Source organism: Denticeps clupeoides, chromosome 4 (assembly GCF_900700375.1).
Source record: "Denticeps clupeoides chromosome 4, fDenClu1.1, whole genome shotgun sequence".
Classification (NCBI taxonomy): domain Eukaryota; kingdom Metazoa; phylum Chordata; class Actinopteri; order Clupeiformes; family Denticipitidae; genus Denticeps; species Denticeps clupeoides.
Genome location: NC_041710.1, coordinates 19,314,789 through 19,328,165, shown reverse-complemented (window position 1 = coordinate 19,328,165; position 13,377 = coordinate 19,314,789). Strand labels below are relative to the sequence as shown.

General features: G+C 41.6%; 1 protein-coding gene across 1 annotated transcript in view; it reads right to left on the bottom strand.

The window, feature by feature from the left end:
- Positions 1–13,377, bottom strand: part of ctnna2 (catenin (cadherin-associated protein), alpha 2) — a 331,524-nt gene that overhangs the window by 222,165 nt on the left and 95,982 nt on the right. The window contains exon 7 of the mRNA XM_028975730.1: positions 4,794–4,997. Coding sequence (XP_028831563.1) covers positions 4,794–4,997 — 204 coding nt within the window. The remainder of the gene's footprint in view (positions 1–4,793; positions 4,998–13,377) is intronic.

Here is a 13,377-nt window from a genome sequence, read left to right as displayed (position 1 = left end):
CAGAGCTCCCCTGACCCAGGCGGGCGATGCATTACTCCGCCGATCAATTGACAGATCGAGCTGTCGGAACTGCCGTAGCTAAATCAGCCCATGCTGATGATTCAGCAGGCAACTGGGAGCCTGGCTGCTGTCACCAGTCACCGATCACCTGCACACCTGACAGGTATGGACATTCCACTGTCACCCCAACCTAATTTATTGCCCGCTGGCACATTGATTAACCTTGTGTCGTGCCACAGAACGTTTGGGGAAGGCAAGGTTGAGTGATTAGACGAAAGGAGCACAGGATGAAATAAGGGGAGTTAGTGTCTGGTGCAGTTTGGTTTTGAGGGTACAAACGCAGTTTAAGTCAGGAATAGGAAACAAAACCTTTTCCCTGAAAAGCTGGTGCAGAACCACATTAAACCATCTTTGAGATATTAGCATGTGATCAACTAGTTTACATTATACTTTACATTTTCTCCAGTGTACCACTTTTAATCAACTGCCTTGGTGCATAGTAAATGAAACAAAGTCCCATGGATTATGCCATGTTATTGGCATGTTATTATCCTGTTATTGTAAATTATGGATTGTTGAAAAATTATACTACGATAAACTTGTGCTATTAAGGTTGTTATTGATGCATTTTCCTGAATAGTATTTACTCATAAAAGCTATTACTAACAATTTTTCTTTGATTTGCTTCTTAATTCAACATGGGCATGGAACCAGGGACAAGGAACATACAGGTTCAGAGATTAGAAAGAGATCCTTTTTTAAGTCGTGGTTAAATTGTTTCGCTACTGTATGTCTAGACCTAATCTATCTTTAGCTTTTAACTGTGTACAAGATTTTGTCTGCAGTCGAGCAATCTCCCAAGATGAATATGCTCAAGCATTAGAATGGCATTGAAGTCCTTTCTAAAGCAGGAATTTGACAATGAAAAATTTTCATGGCTCATTCTGAACAATGACTGACACATGCACTACCAATCAAAAGTTTGGACATCTACTTATTTATGGGTCTTGCATTTTTTACTTTATAGAACAAAATTGAAGACAGAAGAATATGAAATAAAACATGTGAGGTTATGCAATAAACGGAACAGACCCCGTAATCAGAATGTTACTGTTCAAATCCCGAGCCGTCAAGGTGCCACTAAGCAAAGCACTGTCCCCACACACACACACAAAACAATTATTCTGTTCCAGCAGGAACCTGTAAAAAGGAGCTGTAAAACCTCTGTAAGAATAAAAATGAATCAAGAAATTTAAATGTGTTTGGCGAATTCTCAAGGCAGCTAAGGAATTAGGGTCAGGTCCATTTGTTTCCAGTGAGCCCCAGAACCGTAAAAAGATTTACGCTAATTTAGGTGCATATTCTGATGCACAGCTGACTTTTTTTCTTTCTTATCCCCCTTTCTTTCACTCCCTCTCTCTCTTTCTGTGGTTGGATGGCTCAGGGCTCCTTCCAGACTCCCAGCTGTAGCTCCCAAACCACAACTTATAAAGCTAATGAAGCTGCTGAAAATACCCCAACAAAAGCTGCTTTACAGAGGAGAGCGGCCAGGCATGTACTGGAGAGTACATTCAGCTCTGAGAGACAGAGCTGCACAGACGGTGCTTCTCACAAGGTTTTAAATAGTCCATGTCACTCTATAATACATAACGATGGGAGGGAAATTTCAAAAGCGCCTGGAACTTAAGACACTCCCCAGGTTATTGTGGCACTCCGTTGAGAAAGTAAACCAGAGCTCTAATTTCTCCTCCTGCCAGGAAATCTGGCAGATTAGCAGCCCAGCTGGGTTCAAAGCAGAGCAATTTAACGCTGACTCAAGAGGCACACGTCAGTCCAGGAAACCCCAGGGACTGAAAGAGGTATGTCACTCTGTCAGTGCTACCTCAATACCTACCATTCCCAAACACCCACAAACGTACAAATTATAACCACTGTTTAAGGCTCTTTAATTATGCATTTAAAATATATTGTTTTATTTCATTTAAATTCAATTAGTAATTATTGATTTAATGAATATATTACACCACAATTAGTTCCAACCAGGCATTTCAATTGGCTGATATGAATGCTGGGAATGAAAACCTCTTATGACAATGTCACTCTTGCACATTTTTAAATATCATTATAATGGATTCATATTGGATTTCACTAAGTGTAACTTTTCAATAGAAATAAACAAGGGTAAATAATAAAGGGTGGACAGCAATATTTTACTTACAGTAATTTACTTACAGATTTATATAGTAAGATTTCAGTTCATCTACCTTTGACTTTTGACAGTGCCCTCTGCACACCAGTAACAATATTTCATGATTCAACACTCCCTATCACACACTATTATTTGTAAATGTTACAATGTTAAATTTGTAAACAATATGCATTTGAATAATGAATAGCTACCAGTAACAGGTAATGTTAATATGCAGCAGGTCATGTTCCTGTACACAGCAAGACCTTTCTAGCTGCCATGAGTGTGCACAGAACCACCTAACACATATTAAATTAGAGCAGCAAACAACTGCTGATGGAAGAGAGCTGCCTCCGATGGGGGTAGGATGGGGATTACTAAAACAATCAATAACATGAAGACTTGCCAATACCTTAATGGCCACAAATGGCACCTGTTTCTAACAAATTGACAAGCACCACACCAGCCCAGCTCCCTCACAGGGGACTATAAATGCTCCTGTTAAATTCATACCAGAATCCCACCATAGGACTTCAGGGCAAAAAGTTTATCTTAAACTCAAGGTGACAGAATAATCCTCTCTAACAACATACCAGGGTAAATACACATCTGCACATAAGTTTGAGAGGCACGGCATGAATACGAATGACGCTCTTTACAGATATGCACTGTGGTAAACACACACCAGTGATAAGGTGAAATCCCTCTTCAAACAGGCAGCTCCTGAGTAACTTGGCAGGCCAAATTGAAGGTTAAAGAGTGTGGCAGATGAATGACACTATCTGAGACTCTCATCCCTCATCCCTGTGATTGGACAAGTCTGACTTCCTGACATCTGTCACAACTACAGTTTTCTCTCTTCTAAAGAAAATTAAGTAGCATTAAGTGTAAAAATAAAAAATGTTGAGTTCCCATTCAGTGTTGATGTTGGGATTTGTTGGAGTGACTTGGGTGACTGGGACACCAAAAAGTAGCCTAATTCAGTTATTGCAACATGACCACTTACATAATGCACTGGTTTGCATATCTACATACAGCCAATGTAATATAATATAATATAATTTAATAAAAATATTCTATATGTGTATCCCAGCAATAATAGACAATATAAAGTACTGGTGCAACAGAAAAGCATTATATCAAAATGGTAAAAGTTAATGATGATAGGAAAAATAACAAGAAACTAGATTTAGCTCCAATAATGAAAAAGTCTTATTTCCAGTTTCTTAAGTAGCTGTAGGCATTGTTGCTAAGCAACAACATTCATTCCATATTCAGGTAGAAGATGGCTGTCACATTACAGTAAAAGAAAGTTATCAAGACAGAATGATAAGTAAAGAAATGCTACTGGACTGCCTCTCAGCCAATCACAATGGGAGGTTAGACCCAAATGTCATTTAAAAAGAAATGTCTTCTGATAATTGACCACTCAGCAAAACATTTCCATAAATATTGTCAACAGAAAAATTGCCATAAACATAATAATTTCTATGCTGTCAATTGTAGGCACTGCTCAATATGGCTTGCAGACAATAGAAAAAAAAGTGTCACACTTCCTCCAAAAGGGCTTCAGCACACTGCCATTCTGCTGACAGTCACAGTGTAGGTCTTTAAACAACAAGAACATTTTCATCACTCATCCCTCAGCAGCATCTAAAGGAAGACTCTAAACAGGAGCGATTGTACATGATGTCCTTCTGCACAGCGAGAGCAAAACTCTATCGGGAAAACCTGATCAGCAAACAACCTCATAAAGGAACATCAAACCTGCAGATGCGATACAGAGAATGCTGCTGCCATCTTCACCTGCCACTTATTTTGTCACCACAATATGTTTGTAGTAATTTAAGTCTGGATGTACAAAAATATACATTGTCTAGTAATTTTTCTCACAGTATGGGAAAAGACCTAGGCAAGGTTAAGTGTACATTATGCTAATAGGGACAGAGAGGTATCATACAGATCTATACTTATGTAGTTTGTACCTTTAACAAAATAACAGTGTTCTGTGTGGTCTGATTCACCCATGTGATTCAGTCAAAAACAGCATGAAGCTGCTGCATTTCACCATTGTGCCCTTGGCTCAAACACAGCTACATTTTTAAGATAGCTTTTTTCAATTAATGCAGCACATCAACAATTTTTTTACATCTATTCTTACATCTGTCATCTATGTTATCTTACTACATCAAAATCATCTAGAGAAAAATTCAGGGTTGTTAGAATAATTAGGCTATAATATACTGAATGGTGGCTATGAGTTTGACTGGACTTTTAAGCCATAATTCATTTGCAGATCCTGATGGTATAACAAACTCCCAGCTTATGCAGGGGACCTGTGCATGACTAGCTATTTGTTCTCTATTTATTTGTCTTCTATCCTCAATGCATTGAGGAGTTAAACGCCCTTTAGTTTTACATCTTTGTTGGCCTAATGATATATTTTTAAAGTAAAAATAAAATTAAGGTGAAGGTAACTCTACATGTTTACACATATAAGAAGACTAAATAAGCACACATGGTAGAATTGGCAACTGCATGGGCACAATATCTGCTGGATGCAAAGGATGCTGGGCTAAATAGGTATAATCAGGTTTGGACTCACATTGTTCATGTACTCGCTCAGCAGGTCTTGCAGGGCCTGGCGCACAGCGTTGCATTCAGCCACAATGCGCTCCCTCCTGTCATCGCGCGTGCAGGATGAATCGGCCATGAGGGCGGCACCGCTGATGATGCTCTCTAGTCGCTCCTCTAGAGAGGGCCGAAAACGGGCCTCGCTGAAGGTCAGGGGATCCAGGATGATCTTATTCTGTAAAAAGGACAGGAAGCGGCGTTGAGGGGAGGCATGGTTATGTGTACATTTTAAGTGTGTGAATAGAATGCTATTTGGTGGTATGTTTCACATATAACCTAATATCCCAAGTCAAACAGAATATAAAGATCCTGCTCAGATTAACTTTAGCGAGTTCAAAAACCTATTAACTGTGTCTATATTCAAACTACAGCAAGCATTGAGAATACAACATGAAAGTTTTCTTTGATGTAGCTACTTCTGTGGATTATATAACGCTGGTAATATTGGCTATCCGGGAATTTGTAGTACAAAGGAGAGCTGGGGCTTTCAACAGGAAACAAAGAAATAACATAAAGTATGATGTGTTTAACAAAGAATCAGTAAAAGTAAATGGCATGTCAAGCCAATAGCAGACTTTGTAAATGAGGTTATGTGTCAGAGAAAAAGAGAAAGAATAGAAAGCAGATAAGCCGTAAGAATGCCCGATAGACCCTAATGGGAAACAAGTGTGTGTGCATGTGTGTGTGAGAGTTCTTATAAACATTGGCACAAGACATAGCAGCAGCAGGCTTAGTGGAAGCTGCTGGAGGCCGTGGTAAGACACCAGGAGGAAGGTGACCTTCAAGGATCGCTCTAGAGCGCCAGCTACAGCCACCTTCAGGTTTATGGTGCTTTTAAGCACAGAATGCAGAATAAGGTAACTCTCTTTTATTGTTTAAGTTGCCACAAAATATAGGTTTTATGACCTCAACAGCAGTGGAGAGTGGAGGGGAAAAATTAGCATATTGATGGTAGCGATATTATGTTTTACTGCTTGTTCAATTTGAATATCTTATTTGCAGCAGTTTGTGGGGTCTTCCTTTAAAAAGGTACATTCATAAAAGAATAGGTTGCATTTCTGGGTGCAAGAGCAGCCACACATAAGCAAAAGGGGCAAATATGCACATACGCTTAGTGGCAAAATCTGAAGCCATGACAGCAAGCACTTAATACAACTACCCAACAGATTCAAACTCATGGCCATCTTCAAGTGCCCCTTATTTTCACTTAATAGTGAAAGGCAAAAGAAAGAAGTGTCAATTTCACAGAGGGGATTTGTTTCAACATTATGCTTAAAGAAGGGCTGTTGCAATTTTTACAAAGGACATGTTATCCATTTGTCTGTTTGAAACATTTCACATAGCTGGAGTGTGTGTGTGTGTGTGTGTGTGTGTGTGTGTGTGTGTGTGTGTGTGTGTGTGTGTGTGTGTAATTCTCATCCACTGATGAGAATGAGGGCAACAGGATGTCAGATTTCACTGTTCACGCAGTGTGGCATGCCTGAGCTCAGGTGTCCAACAGTCATTCTTGAACGCATCCCACCAAAACAAATAAGGAACCCATAATCAGTTTGCATGGTAAGAAATCTCAGGCACCCAGAACTCATTTGCACTTAAGTATATTACAGAGCTATTCGCACATGACTGCAGTGTTTGCTTTTGCAAGGCCAGACACAGCATGAAGGGCCATTACAGTCCCCATCTCTTTAATCCACACATTTACACTGGAGAGCATGGTTCACTTTAATACAAAGTGGAAAATGTCCATGCATCACTGGCTGAAGGACACATAAGCTGCCATTACTGCTGCATTGTCTATATTACAGATCATTTTTAGGATACTGCGCTGATCTGCCTTGCATCCTGACCTAAAAAATTATGTTAAAGGATTGTATATTTGCGCTTATCCTCCAGTGTTTACCAGATGGCAACTGGAGTTCTACATCTGTTTATTCAGGTTCATCTCTTCAATTGCACTAAAGTAATGAGAAAACAGCTTTTCATGGTGGCTGCACAATGAATTGCATCCAAAATCCCATGCAGCACTTGCAAGAACCCCAAGTGTTCTGAATGTGTTCTTGCACTTGCAAGAACACAATGAAACAAAACAATTAATGGCAAAATCAACATCAGCGCTACAACTACTATTATAATAACAATATTTATAATTAATTGAGCTATTTGGTTATCAATGCTGGACAGGGACCTCATCTTAAATTCATGGGTGAATTCATGGGTGCTATATTGAGCTGCTATATTGAAACTGGTATCTTGCGATATTGATTTGCTCAACTCATCTGTGTTACATATTTAACCAAAACACTGTGCCGTGTGATACTGGAACATTGTAACAGTCTGTTTATCACATGGTGCACAATATGATGCCAGCTAATTCAATGAAAACATCTCTACTAAGTGTAACCTATAAAGAAAGAAAGCCAAAAAAAGAGAGAAAGGGAGGGTGGGGGAAACTGAGATGTCCTGAGAGCTGTGGGAGACAACGAAGGGCTAGCTATCTGTCTGGAGGCTGTGTGCCATTATTAATGAGAGTCTACAGGAGGAATCTCTAATTTTGGCCAGGCTTCTACAGATGACTGGCCTACATACAAGACAGGCTCATCCACGCGCCACATGCTGGAACAAGGCTAACAAGGTCAGGGAGAGCGGCCTTCCTCCACCTTCACACCTGACTGACTGGGTTTTACAGACTCAGCCCAGTCCGATCAGCAGGCACTAAAAATCGCATGGTGACACACACACAGTTGTAATGAAAAGCAAAGAGTGCCATTACTGGACTGGAGGTGATAAAAGTGTCTGACACTCCAGCTGCTTGCGTGTTAGGAGAAACAGGCATGGAGGCAGAGACCATTACCGGCACTAAAGGCTCCCGCTGCTTATTCAAAGTCGCTGTTCTGAGAACAGAGATGAAAATGCATGGGTGAGATGAGAGATGTGGGGGCATAAAAGAGGTTGCTTAAGCTTTACATGAGAAAAAAAAGGCAAGAAACGTCTTTACATTACAGAAACATTTTTATTCAGCCACACATTCTTTATAGCTGTTCATTCAAAGCCAAGGTTGTGGTGAAGTCTATTCCAGAAAGGTAGAAGGCAGCAAGGTATAAAACAGTGCCATGTCCAGGGTGAGACTTTTTTGAAGAGGTTGATTAGTCATGGTATGAACACACATGCACACACATCCATAACACCAATAGAAAAAAGTCTTAAGTCACACTTTCTTAACTCCAACTTTATTACTGCAGGGATAACTGTAGAGCTTAATCGGGCCTCAAACGTTCCAGTTTGTGCACACACATGCAGCCACACACTCATCTACCTTTGCACACGGCCACACATAAAGGCTCGTAAAGACATGCGTTAATGCCCATTCTAAGACATAGCATGCAATATTCTGAACATATCTTACAGGAATCTTTTGCCGTTATGGACGAGCTGATGCAGGCAGACTGGTCTCACCATGCTAAGATTGCTAGTCTTCTTGTTGTGTTGGTTTCAAAGCTTTTGTTCCTCAGATAAGAGTCAGAATATGATTACTAGCTTGCCTAGCTGACAATGAATGAATAAAGCTGTTTATCCACAGATAACCCGATTTATCAGGAAATGGGACTCTTCACTCCGACTGGAACAAAAACACTAACATTACTCAGGCAAGCTCTTATCAACTGTCTGCTATTATATTTAATCCAGAGAGATAGGAACATAGATGGATTTATACACTTCTTTCCTGTTATCTTTTAATCAGAAATAACAGTATTTGACTATTTTAAAGCTGGTGACCGAGGCAAGGACACCTTGATTTAAAATAACAAAAACCAAGCCCGAAAGCCCATCATTCCCTGGAGATATCCATAAAAATGTCTCTGATCTTTTGCATAAAAAGAAAAAAAAAATAGAGGGATCTGTCCAAAAGCAAGAGTCCCTATTGTTATTCAGTGTTGCGCACAATGCCACGCCTCTGTAAGCCTCAGGCGGCAAGGGAGAGAAGGTGGGGTCAGCATCAGGACGTAGGGGAGGCTGGGCTAAGTGTTGCCGGTTGTCCTGGGCGCTCCTTGCCCTCTACCAAGTCTCCTAATCACCATCCTCTCCAGGTCTGTCTTTTCACTCATCTTAAATACAGCACGAGGGAGAGGACAATGGTCTAATGCCACCCTTTGAAGGGCTGATCAATAACAGAAAACAAGCGAAGACGAGTCCACAAATAATGCTCATGTGTCGTAGGTGATTAAGTGAGGTTTCACTGTCAGAGTAAGTACTGGGTTTGAAGGAGAACACCCCCATCATCCCATGAGCTGAAGTCTAGGGCCCCACTGCAGTGTCCTTGCAATCTGTACTCTACTGTGCTCGCTTCCACACACCATGTTGTGGTTCTGTACCGAGGATCCTCAGAATGACAAAGCGCACTGTGAATGACTCGTGATTAGAGTCACTTGTGGCTCAGGACAAGCACCACACGAACGGAAGGATTCAGAGCAGTTCTAGCCCACTGCTATGAGGCAAATATGCAATGTGATTATGGAACTCTTGTCACACTCTTGTCACTTGCAATTATCCTTTGCACTGATCTCTTCCAAGCAGCGTGGATACTTTGCACATACATTATTGCATTGTTTATTGCTAATTTTGCCTCTACAACATTTTGTTCTGCTATTATGTCTCACTTGTTGAATGCTGTCATAAATATAAGACTTGTACACATAGCTAAAAAAAGATGGTCTCAGTAGCTAAGCATTCAAGCAACCACAATCATGGGCACTTCAGTAGTCACAGGGAAGCAGAGAAATGCGAAATAAAGCATCTGGATGCTCACTGATGGAGCTGTAGCCTGCAGGTGGATGGAGGCTCCAGGTTAACAGTCTGCCAGGTCAGGTCAAATCGTGCCATCTGGTCAATCTCTCTGATCGCGTCCTGCAGCCATGACAACGAAGGGACACAAGCTGCACTTGCGTCACAGTGCCGGGCCAAGACCAAGGCAGATGTGTCACAGTCAGTCTGACTCGCAGAGATCCGTGGTCAAAGGGCAACGTCTTAATCTGAATCCTTCAGGCACCTGTGCCACAGGCCTGGCTCGGTCGGAGTGAGCATTACAGTGTGTGACATCAACTACCTTAGGTCTGCCCATCTGAGTTTTAGTCACCAACCCCCTAATCTGATTGATGAATGTAATGATGACTAGCTTCAGGGCAGACTGAACCTACGTCAACGGGGGGAAGAAGCGCTGATGTAGCACCAGACTACAGTGGTTCGACTAGAGCTACTGTGGAGGCAGAGCGGCTCTAAGTCAAAGCCTTCCGTGAATTAAAGTTAAAGTGGCAAAAGAAACTCAAAACTTTTTTTTATTTTCTTTTTCAATCTAGCCATTCTTCCAGAGTGGTGATAGATCGACTGCGGCACTCTCTTCCATTCCACTGCCTCCCCAATCGATGCTGCTCCTTCAGACATACCTGTAATCTCTCAGAGCTTCAGGAGACACTGGCCCCTCTGCAGGATCTGCAGCTTCCTCCAACTTCTGAATTCTCTTCAAATGCACAGGTGCCACCAGGCACAACATCAGCAGCAGTGCTGTGAAAAGCTATACTGTGAAGAATGGCAATGTACGCCCGCTACAGATCCCAGCTGCTGGGCAGATAATGAGACCTAAACTACGAAACAACAGACCCTACATCATATCAGACTCGGGTCCATCATCGCCTCGTTTCCAGTCAAGCGATGGCAGACCTCAGATGGGGTCTCCTGGGGCTGCAATGAGTCTCATTGACTCTCTCACACAAACATACACACACAGCTGTGTGAGGATTAATGCCCCTCGCACACAAGCATTAGCAGTCGGGTTGCTGCTGGGATACAGAACGCTGGGCGTCGGCCGCCGTAGAGGAGACAGGGGCCCCAGCAGAGTGAGTGCATTTCAGGCACATGTGCCGGCTGCAGACAACCATTCATCATCCACCCCACTACCGCTGCCTCGCCTCACACCTGCTCTCGCCAGCAAAAGATTCTGGGAGATAAATGAAACGTGCTGAAGAATGTTAAAACATTCAGATTAGAGAAACAAGCACACACTTCACTCACTCACCATCCTGAACCACATAGTTCTGTTATTCAGGGTCGTGGATACACACACATAGAACACACACACCTACAGTCAATTTAGAGTCTCTAATTTTCTAAGCCTGTTTAGGTACATGGAGTCCATCCTGTCATATATGTACAAGGGACAGTGAGACAGTGGGGGACAGTGAGAATAGGCTGATGTGACCATTGAACTTTAAACCCTGTGAGAGGATAACAGTGTGATCAAGAAAGAGCTTTGAGCAGTTTCCCGGTTTCAGAAACACTTCCACTACTCACTGTGACAACTTTAGAGGATCTTAAATTCCACTTGACCAATGCACAGAGTCCAATGATGGCATGGATAAGACCCACTAATTATGTTCTTTGCACACAAGCCCATGGTCCCTTCTGCTCATTACATTTTCTGCTACCCAGGCAGTCCTGAATCGGCTAAATCTGACTTGATGTGCCAATGGCAAAAGAGTCAGAAATTAACCATATTCTGGTATGTCAAGACCTACAGGGCAGACAAGCAGAAAAATCAGAAATGCAGAGCAAATAATGCAATCCACAGATGCAACTTGGGCTGTAACATTTATTGATGTGACATTTACATGCGCTGTGGCCACGTCAGCCGCCAGTCATGGTTTCTGCACCAATGAGAATGGGTGACTGGAAAGGCCTGAAGCAGGCACATGCAGTGACTAAAAGCCGTCATGCACGCATGATGCACGCAGGGGCACATCTGTCCACTCAGTGGGGCCAAGACAGAGGAAGAAAAGCTTAAGTGACCGAGGCTAACTTCAGCTCTCATTAACAATCATCACTGACATTCTGACTCAATACCCTATGGCTCATTTAAAGGCTTTCTTCCTTTTAACCACATTTTAGCTGAATGGCTCCACAGGCAAAACTTTTTATAGGTCACAGAGTCACACATATATATATATATATATATATATATATATATATACACACACACACACACACACACACACACACACACACACACACACACACACACACACACACACACACACACACACACAGTACAGGCCAAAAGTTTGGACACACCTTCTCATTCAATGTGTTTATTTTCATGACCAGTTACATTGGTAGATTCTCACTGAAGGCATCAAAACTATGAATGAACACATGTGGAGTTATGTACTTAACAAAAAAAGGTGAAATAACTGTAAACATTTTATATTCTAGTTTCTTCAAAATAGCCGCCCTTTGCTCTGATTATTGCTTTGCACACTCTTGTCATTCTCTTGATGAGCTTCAAGAGGTAGTCATCTACATTTACAGCATTTATCAGACGCCCTTAACCAGAGTGACTTACAATCAGTATTTACAGGGACAGTCCCCCTGGAGCAACTTAGGGTAAGTGTCTTACTCAGGGACACAATAGTAGTAAGTAGGATTTGAACCTGGGTCTTCTGTTTCATAGGCGAGTATGTTACCCACTAGGCTACTACTACCTGAACTACCACTCAGGTGACTACTAGTCACGTGAAATGGTTTTCCAACAGTCTTGAAGGAGTTCCCAGAGGTGTTTAGCACTTGTTGGCCCCTTTGCTTTCACTCTGCGGTCCAGCTCACCCCAAACCATCTCGATTGGGTTCAGGTCCGGTGACTGTGGAGGCCAGGTCTCCACTTTTTGTTTAATACATAACGCCACATGTGTTCATTCATAGTTTTGATGCCTTCAGTGAGAATCTACCAATGTAAATGGTCATGAAATTAAAGAAAACACATTGAATGAGAAGGTGTGTCCAAACTTTTGGCCTGTACTGTATACTGTGACGACCCCTGACAGGAGAAGCCAAAAGGAGACAACAACATTGTAGGTAAGTTAGTCTCTGTGGGCATTTATGAATCAAATCCATATTGAGTTTTCTTGTGCTCCATTTCAGAGTTAGCAATAAATTTGCATTTGCACAGTTGGAAAACCTGGATGTTTTTTTATTACTTGGCTTTATCAAGAATACATCAAATGGTGACACAGACACACACACACACAATGTGTGCCAATCAAAGGTCTAGTGTTGATTACTATCTGTGGGAGTTATTGTTGTTTGTGTGAAATATGTTGAATAAAACGAAACCTAAAAAGTCATACAGATATAATGTGTACAACAAATCTGGTGGTAGTTGCTTGCGACATTCAGACTTCTAAGAGTGGTAGTCCATACATTTTCTGTTTTGGGAACAAACTCTTGTTAAAGCTCTCACCTGTACTTAATGCTCACGCAGCCATATTTCTTTTTATTCCTTCTGAAATATGAATTCTCTTGGTGCAATCCTGGCTTCACACATATCCTTCCATGCCAGAGAAAAAAAATCACAGTTGAGTGTCACATTGACACACTTAAAATGCAAGACAATTTCATGCAGGGCCAGTCTTTCTCTCTCTCTCTCTCTCTCATGAAACCAACTCATTGTGGAAAATGTCCTAACCAATAAGGACAACTGACACTGTGATGATCAGTCTTATCACAACACTA